At 40.2% G+C, this 9856-nt stretch overlaps 1 protein-coding gene across 1 annotated transcript in view; it reads right to left on the reverse strand.

Annotated features, from left to right (window-relative positions):
- Nucleotides 1-9856, reverse strand: part of LOC101850931 (transcription factor E4F1) — a 12336-nt gene continuing 2480 nt past the window's right edge. Inside the window, exons 2-3 of the mRNA XM_005091036.3 lie at nt 6499-7533; nt 1-4532 (exon numbers count right to left, since the gene is read on the reverse strand). Of these exons, the coding sequence (XP_005091093.1) occupies nt 2764-4532; nt 6499-7420 (2691 nt within the window). The 5' untranslated portion in view covers nt 7421-7533 and the 3' untranslated portion in view covers nt 1-2763. The remainder of the gene's footprint in view (nt 4533-6498; nt 7534-9856) is intronic.

Consider the following 9856-nt stretch of genomic DNA (forward strand, 5'->3'; position numbering starts at 1 on the left):
TTTTTTTGAGGTGTATAAAAAAAAAATTGTCAGGCAATTTATAGCAGCCAAGGTTGCTCTTAAAAGGAATTATTTTTAGGAAAATTCCATTATACAAATTTAGGTTGCTGTTAGGTGGTGGTTACCATCTTGGTCGCTGTTGACACCACTGTATTTTCAAGATGATCTTGCAAAGTAAAGTGATTTGAACCTGATGGTCTCTGCACTGCACACAAATTTGACAAAAGCTACATTTACTGCCAAATACAGAGACTTTTTGCACAATTTCTTAAACATGATTCGACATAAAAATCCTTCTCACCAAAGTCTAATTGACAAAAGCTACTGCTGTATCACCTCTACAAAAGCTGAAGTGTATCATCAATGGGGTTGTGAAAAATAAGTCAAAACCTGTGTACATAATTATCATAAAGGGACACGCAAAGATGTTTCTGGGAAGTTCATAAGCTTTACACATGTGGATCAATAAAAATGTTGATCAATGGGCAAAGCTTATTTTGAATCAGTCAGACAATTGCAAACTATCAAATTGAAAGCCAGCTCTGCAGGCTTGGCTTACTTTTCAAAATGAAGACAAACGTTAACATTTCCCTCGCAGTCAATGGAATACTAGTGATTTGAGAGACATTGATGCTTAAATGATAAAAGTGCATTCTAATTATATAATGTCGTCCTTTTCCATCTCTAGATTATATACATGATTTATTTGCATTTACTTAATCATACCCATTCTTAATTTTCAAATTTAAAAAACTCTGCACACGCAAAGGGAAGAGACTTTACCTATGCTACACATAAAAGTAAAAACATTTTCCAATGATGCAAAGTTATCATGCTCATTCCTGAATGCAACCACTGGCACCACATACAAATTTCGCTCTCATAGCTGTATCATAGCTTTTTTTTAGAACTCAAGCTCAAGCTATGAAACGATTATTTTTAAAAAATGCCCTTGTTTTAAAGAGAAAATAAAAACCAGAAATGCAGTCTCATTTTTTTTAAAAACATTGCCCACCCGCATTTTAAAGCAACTTTCCCTCAAATAAGGTACCTTTACCATTTGTTTCAAACAAGTTTCTATAAAGAAGTTGGAGGTCTTGATTTGTCCAAAAGTGTTCGAAATAATCAAGTCATCAATCACAAAAACAAATAACAGAAGCATCTTTTCAACCCACTCCTTTACAGACACTACTTTACCTACCCAAATCCAGAGAGACCATTGAACCGAAAGCCTTTCAGGTGGTAAAAACACTTCTTAAAACAAAATTTTGTTTTCTTTTTGTGGCACATCAGATGAATTTTTTGTCAAGCTACTAATCAGAATACAAATCACATGAATTCAAAATAAAAGAAAGGCTAAAGAGAACATGTGAACTAAATAGGTGTAAACAATAACCATGTGACTTTATCAGCCACCTCTGAAACATGTCACAGAAGAAACATCAACATATATAGGAGTTTTATCTTAAGTTTGTTATCACTCAAAATTTACAAACAGGATGTCAATGACTTACAATTTGATCATGGCTCATTCCACAAATGAAAAGAAGGACACATACATTGCACCAACATTATTGCAACCTCCTCAAGTGCAGCACTGGACTTGTAAATAAATGTGCTGTTAAATTGTCACGGATACCACAAGCCAAAGGATGGAAGCAATCAATGCTCAAAACTTTATCAATCAAACCAAAGCACCCGGAGGCCTCCTCCAATCACAATCACAGACAGTGGAGAAAAAAAAAACTACAGGTATCGATCACAGAGCAACACTGTGGCTAAACATCATTTGATTTTCAGGAGTCACAAGTATTTACAATTCACTATGCTCTTTCTTATATGAAATGCTGAAATGCAAAAATATGATTGGGCTTAGTTATGGGAGGAAAAATACTGCACCATCACTTATCACATCAGACAGAAAAAAAGCTGACTTATACTATGATCAAAAGGAGCATAAATATTAACTCCACCTGCATTGTAATGCTGAGAAAGCAATGTTATCGTGTCTTAATTAGTAAAAACAAATTTTTGTTGTTACTATCATACGACTAATATAATACACTGACAATTTCAAGCATTATCAAATGAATAATGGCTTCAGTCTGCCAAAAAGTTTAGTTATGATAAATACAAAAGCACACTATGTATTATCATTAAAATCAAAAACTGTTCTACACTCGCTGATGGCAAGAGTCTACAGCAATAAGGGATGGGAAAAAAAATCTGTGAGATACAGAATATGACATACAATCTAGGATACTCAGCAAAATTTGAAAGACATCATCAAACATGAAAGTAGAAAATAGCAACATCCAAAGTCCAACCTGACATTTTTACATTTCATTATATTTGTGTACAGTGAAATGATAAAGAGAAGGTGGGAACTATATAACTATTGATCAAATTGATCTTTGTGGCAATCTAAATACTTATTTCACTCCAAACAGCTTTGAAGGTGACAATTTTCAATTTGGGAACTAGTCCAGACTCTAAATAAACCAGAAACATTGTAGTGAAAATTCAGTCTTCAAGACATTCAAAATAAAATCTAAGATTTGAAACGACAAAGATTAAGAGTACTGTGATGACAACAGTGACCACAAGGGAATCCCACAATCTAAATGAACTAGTGCCCTTTTTACATGTTATCCCTTACAAGCAACTTTCAATGGTAGAAGATCTACATTCATGAACTGTCCTCTCCATCATTACTTATACCAACACCAAACTGATGTTTATCTCAAACAGAAAAATAGGCAGTTATTCAATTACTTCGATCATATTAATGATCTGGTCACGTGTCATATTTTTATGATGTGATCTTACATGACTTCTCATATTATCCATACGAGTGCCTTTCTTACCACAAAACTTACAGGAAAACAAGCGGCTAGGTGAATGAACAGTGCGAACATGTTTTGTCAGATCTCCACGCTTAAAGAAAGCACTTCCACACAAGTCACAGGCATGGGCCTTTTCATCCTTGTGAGTGCGCTTGTGGGCACTGCACTGAGACTGTGTGTAGAACGCCTTGCTGCAGATGTCACAACGAAATGTCAGCTTCTCTGGGTCCAGTGTGTGAAGCTGTTCATGAAGCTGCAGCGACATGGCATCTGGGAAACCTGCACGGCAGTACTCGCAGAAGTGGCAGCAGGCATGAGCCGCCACATAGTGCAGCCGCAGCTGTTTCACAGACTTGAAGGACTTGAGGCAGTGGCTGCACTTGAGGTTGGTGGAGGAGGTCTCGTGCCGCGTCATGTGTTTACTGTACTCCATGTGCGAGTGAAACGAGAGGCAACATGGCTTGCAGGCATATGTGCAGATGGTATCTTTGTGTTGACTTTCAACATGTCGGTCAAGGGCCTCACTCAGAGCAAACTTCTCCCCACAAACTTGACAGCCAATCAGAGGGTAGAACTGGGATGGTAGACCAAGGAAATTATCTTGCGACATCTGAAGAGACTCAGGATCCACCTCAGCTTCTCCAACCCTGGATGTAGAAGCACCAGAGTAATCATAACTTTCCTCCGACTCAGATTTTACACCTAAATTAGAGACACCTTCATGAGCTTCAATAATCACTTTGTCGTCTCCATGTTTTGGGGACTGGGGCAACTGGGGAAGCTTCATGCCAGAAGCTCCGTCAGGCACAACATGGGAAGCATAATTAGCTTGAAGAGCTCCTGGAAAGGACTGCGAAAAATCAGCTATAGTCCCTGGGACCGATGGTGTGGAGGGAGCAGCAGAGATAGCCGGAGCAGCACTGGTAGAACTAGCAGTAGCAGTCGGAGCAGAGGGTAGTGGGAAGCTGGTCTCGGGACCATGGGAGGCCTCCATATGCAGGAGAAGCATGTTACCTGTCAATGTGCCTGACTGGCACACAGAACAGGAACGCTCAAAGGCGATGCGGTGCTTCTCCATGTGGCGGACAAGCAAATCCATGGACATGAACTTTCCACCACACAAGACACAGGTGTGCGACTCAGGCCTAAGCTCACCTTCCTCATAATCTGCCTCAAGAGTAGCAGATGCCCCATGTTCCTCTCCAAGAAGACGAACATACTGAGACGACAACTTCTCAGAACTAGTCCCCAGCTCCTCACCCCCGCCTTCTCTCGCACTCTTCTTCGCCTGTTCCAGTGCAGTTGTAGCTAGTAAAGCAGCCTCTGCAGCAGCATTCTGGGACTGGGCAGCCTGTCTGTACAGCTTCTCAGCTTCATCTGACGAATATTCTCTCGAGGTTTGTGCCAGTTCCCGTTGCTGTTGCGCAGCATATTCCCAGCGCAGTCTCTCAGTATCACGCTGGTACTGCTGCATCTGGTGCTGCAGGTAAGACTTCTCCATGATGCTGCGTTGGTAAGCCACCATGGTCCACTGCTGCTGTTGACGAGCCAGCTCCTCCAGGTCCTGCTGACGGAACATGCCCATGTTGGGTTCTCGCATTTGAAACATGGCCAGCTGGGCCACCTGTGACTCTGCCATAGTCCCAGACACATTCTCTTCCTCCTCTATGATGATGGGACCAGTTGCTGAGAGAAAATAGGATGAATTAATATTTTTCTAATTCCTAACAATGGATGTATGCACCCCTCAACTTTTAAAACTTACCGGAGTAGCTATTTTGGTTCAGAAACAGTCAAACAGTGAACTGAAAATTTTGTTAAAGTATAATTATGATATTAAAGCCAAACATCATCATCAAATCAACACCTTCACATTTAAACTTCCAAGACAAATCATGAGCTGATTTACCAAATTTTCAACAATGCAATTTGAGGAATAATGTTCAAAAGCGGTTTTTCTTTTGTTTGAACTGCCATTGGTTAAAAAAAAGTATAACTATTTTTTTTATGCATTTGTCATTTTTACAACTTTCATACAAGATCAATTCAGAGAAGTCCATGACTGGAAAGTAAATAGTTATATTTTGGGGCATATATGGAGCTATTGGTATAATCTTAAAGTCTGTAAATTTTCCTTGCCTTTGATGTAAAAAAATACCCATCTATCCTGATTACAAGTACAGTAGTCTCTGCCTAAACACACGCAATACAAAAGCACGCTCCGCTCAGAGCACACTTTCGTCATCTGACAGGTTTTTTTACTATATAATTTAGACGTAAAAACGCACTGTCACTCCCTCTAAACGCACGCTCCAATCCGCAAAACACACTGACAGGTTATATGGGGTGCCCACTACAGATGGGACCGGCCCGATCAAGCTGTAATGGGCACCCGGTTTTAAGCTTGACAAGGGGAAGTTTTCACTACAACCTGCACAGCTTGCATAAGACAAGCCTAGAAACCGGATGTTTGGTGAGAGTGCCCCTCACGCCCAACAAAGAGAGTGATGGACAGCGTTTTCACATCCAACTTTCCACAGACGCATAGGTCTAGGGCTGGTCGGTGAAATGTTGGGGGCGGGGAGACTGAAATATTTTTTTATTGGTTGCTGGAAATGCATCTTTGAGAGAAGGTTTCTGACTGATGTTTGGGTGACTGCATGTAATGTTAGTTAGACCTAGGCCTGATGCGCAACACGCGTGAATGCCGTAAAACACAAGACAGGCCTCTATAGGATTGTTAAGATTAGCCAAGTAAGCCTAATCAGCGGCGCTCGAAGAACTTATAATGTACTTGTTCAATGAATCACAAAAGAAATGCTTCTCTGAATTCAGAGATCTATGATTCTGATGTCCTCACTGAATTTACGGTCGGGGTGGTCATTTGGAAAGCCACATGGCTGGACCCTCGTCTCTATGACTGTGACTATCACCAACAGTTTCCTCTAAGGCTATCTGTTCCCGACGTTTTATCATGCATATTCATTACATTGAGTCTGTCTTTCTCCCCCCCCCCCCCCCCCATTCAACGCCTTTGTATACTTAACCCCTGTCAGGAAATCCTTCACAAAACAGTCACGTGTCGTCACATTATCGGCCCAAGGTGATCTCCACCGCCCTAGAATATCAAGGCAGTGAAATGACTGTGTCCCTTCCTCCCTTTGCAAAGGTTCATGTGAACTCATGCTCCGTGTAAACACATGCTTAGGAGCCTTCATGAGCACCGTGCGTTTAGATAGAGACTACTGTACACAGATATTTGTCATTACAAAACTGGGTGTTGCCTAGTGTCAGAGGTAAAATTAGTGAGAAAATGGACACCCAAGCTTGGTGACTTCCAAACCTAAACTGTAATGTCCTTGGAAACGGCAAATTTATATTTTTGGTGCCTTTGATCAACATTTTTCAGTAAAATTCAAGCAGGAATGTGTTTTTAAATAGACACAAAAAAGATGCTGAGCCAAAAACAAAACAAATGGTAAAAATTGCCAATTGGGCAGAAAATGTTGGTTTCTTCGATTTCATTATTTTGACCAGCGCCCGATTTCCCCACAAGGCAACAATGAGTGTATTTAAAAACAGAAAGTACAAAATTTAAAAAATTAAAAAACACCCTTTATCACTAGGCTGCTTTTGTATCTCTATTACTCACCAGTATGAGGAAGCAGTTGCAGTCCACCGTTATTTCCATCATCACTACTACTTGTCCCGGATGCAGTATTTTTCTCCTTGTCTCCATTCTTTATGCCTTCCTCATCTCCTTCCAAAGAGGATGTCTTCCTTCTCTTTCGGGGTGACTTTTTCCCAGCCGCGTCAGATTCTTCCTGATCATTCATTTCATTCAGCTCAGCCTTCCTCTTAAACTCATCCACCTGCCCTACTGGCAAGAAACAAATCTCTTCACTAGCTGTGTTTTCAGAATCCACTTTTCCATGTGTGACATTCTGAGACATATCTCCCAACATTCCAGACTGACTTTGGTACATCATGGGAGCCTCAATATCCTCTTCTTCTGAATCACTTTCTCCTTCACTGGACTTGTCATAAGAATCGCTTTCTTTATATTCTACTGCCTTGTCATCTACACCTTCTATATACTTGTTTTTCTGCATGTCTAGAAAATTATCAGTCTTGGCTACAGTTCCAATATCCTCGGTCTGACTAGCAAATTTATCAGGCTCTTTCTGTGTAGCATTCTCAAAATTCATCATTGCTTCAGTATCAAGACTTGAAGAACTTTGATGGGAGGAGGCGCTTTGAAAAAATTCTTCCTCTTTCTTCACTACATACCGATCCTGGTACGGCAGTTCTTCCTCTAACTTCACACCTGAGCTATTTTCCTCCTCTTTGAATTTCTGGTGGTGCTCTTCCCTATCATCTGCTCTCTGAGCTACCTCATTCAGTTTGATAATGAAATTCTCATCTTTATTCACCACCAGAGACAAATTTCCTTCCAGACTAACTGAAATGATGCGAGTGCCTTGAGCTGTCTCATAAAGCTCAAGAACAGCATCATAAAATGAACGCCTCAGATACTTTTCCATCACTAACTTGCTATACTGGTATTTAGACATTTTTGCTATTCTTTTATGTCTCAAATATTTAAGTCATCATAAACTATAAGAAGTCAGGTTATCCATATTCAGTGCCATGTTCTGTTCAGCTGAACAAAGAACTCAGCATACTTCTGTGGAAGATAAAAAATCAAAAGATGGAGAGGTTAAGGTGTGCAAAGTTGGGCAATTATGACAGAAAATGCATTGTATTATGCACAGCTTTAAAAAAATATGTAGAGAGTCAAACCTGTCCATACAGTCACTTCCCCCTTGGGTTTTTTTTATAAATGGAACTGTTGAAGACAACAATCTGTTGAATGCAGCCATGGCTGCTATATTTTTGTCATCCAACACCCTAAAAAAATATGTCCAATATGAATTGGCCACGCTAATCTCTCATCATCCAACACAGTGTCATAAATTTTATCGGCCCCTGATGCTGTGAACAAGCCTTTAAAATCCATTCATCTGTCTTGATTGTTAGCCCTTCCTATAACTGAACTGCTCATTGACTAGCACTGGGTTACTGGTTCCTCCCACTGTTTACCTAAGTGGACCAGTTGGTAACAAAATTTTCTTCTTTTTTTAAAAAATAATTTTAATAGTAGAGGGTTTTACGGCGCTCGCAACTGCATGAGCGCCAAAGGGTGGGTGTCAACAGAGAAGTCTTTATAGGGAATCAGACTTAGACTGCTCACCTCTCTAGCTTCAACAGCACAAGGTCTGCTTCGACTATAAAGGCACCCCAAAATAGCAGGTCACAAGAGAGTGACAAACATACAAAAGAAGTAGAGGAAAATAACAATAGTAAGGATCAGGAAAGGAAAAGCAGCAGTTCCCCGTTGTAGATCAGGCACAGTTATTAGCGTGACATGAGTCAGCCCATATACAATTCTACGCTTGAACGAGAAATGACCCCCCCCCCCCTTTTGGGAATGGCCTAAAGACACTACAGTCAGTGGCACTGCCCCGGGGGGTGACAAATTTTCAGCTTCTGATGAGAGCAAATGAACCTTCATAAATCCAACAGTCTCTACCACAATTAATCCATCCTTTGGCTACACACAAAAGGTAACGGATGTCATACATGCACTTGCTACAGAACTGTCACTTGATTACCAAGTAGTGGCAAATCATATATTTGTTTGTTTTTGCATTGCATTGATTTAGTAGTCTTCTTCGTCTGACACATTTCAGTTTGTTTTACCCTTGCACACAGTCTTCCTCATCTGATTTTACAATCACAGCAGCCATGAAACCCCTCTTTCTGCCTCCTTTCAAAAGAAAGAAAACTTTTAATGGGCTTTACGGTAGTCCCAAGATTGAGACAGCCTCTGGCAGGGACCTAAGCAGGGAAAGGTTTGTTTTCTACATTTTCATCTGTTCTGCCCAAGATGTGCACCTATCTAAGATAACCGCTCTTCTCCTTGGCAATGGACTGCCATCTTAGGCAATATACATATTTCAACTGTAATTCAACAGCAATCAATACAACTTATTAAGAACCATGTCCGCTTGAATTCCCAAAATTCATCAGGAAACCCTGACACCCTCCCTTCCACCCGTCATCTTGCCTTATATTTCAATTTTGTATCTTCCAAAGATCAATCTTTTAGATTCTAGAACTCTAGAGAACTAAAAAATTACGAAGTGACTATTCGGATTCGAGTCCAATTTAGACAAACATTATATTCAGACTCTGAATTGAGTCCAGCATGACGCCATTGACGTCTGTTCCAACTTGCGACCGTTGTTCCTAAATATTTCAATCATTTATGAAATTTTTTTTAAAATAATGATAACAATCAAGACGTGAGCTTTAATATCCAGTTACTAGATCTATCTAGCTGGTCCTCCCGGCATCATTAGTATGAACAGAACAACCAAGTTGAGTTGACCTTGCCAGGGGCAAAGTTAATTATGTCGACCAATGAGAATGTGCACAGCGATCTCGCACTCTCAGCTTGCTGGGGGAAGAGGAATTGGGGAGAGGCCACCGCTGTCGATTTTGTGCGATGAGATATTTTAAATTAATTACAGAGAAACTATAACACACAGCAAAATGAAATTAAACATGTGGAAAGACAGATGGTGGAAATAATTATCTGTTGGCTAGAGGTGATGGAAAGACCCTGAGTTGTCGGTTACCATGTAGCCTACTTAGACACTGCCATTGGGCAATGAGAGTGCAGTCTTTTGGCACAATTACACAGTCCTAGTAGGTAATTCTAGTTCTAATTCTGGTTTTACGTAAAATTCCCAGACGGTAGTTATATAATACATCATGTAGCCCTAACCTCTTTACACTTATGTAACTCACTTAGAAACAGAGTCCCAATAAATAAAACATTTTTTTCGGACCCGAGTCTGAATAGATAAAAAAAAATTAAGCGGACTCGAGTCCGAATAGAGCTAGCCAAAAAATTATTGAAAATTATTGAAATTCATCTCCCC

Source organism: Aplysia californica, unplaced genomic scaffold (genome assembly GCF_000002075.1).
Source record: "Aplysia californica isolate F4 #8 unplaced genomic scaffold, AplCal3.0 scaffold00025, whole genome shotgun sequence".
NCBI lineage: Eukaryota > Metazoa > Mollusca > Gastropoda > Aplysiida > Aplysiidae > Aplysia > Aplysia californica.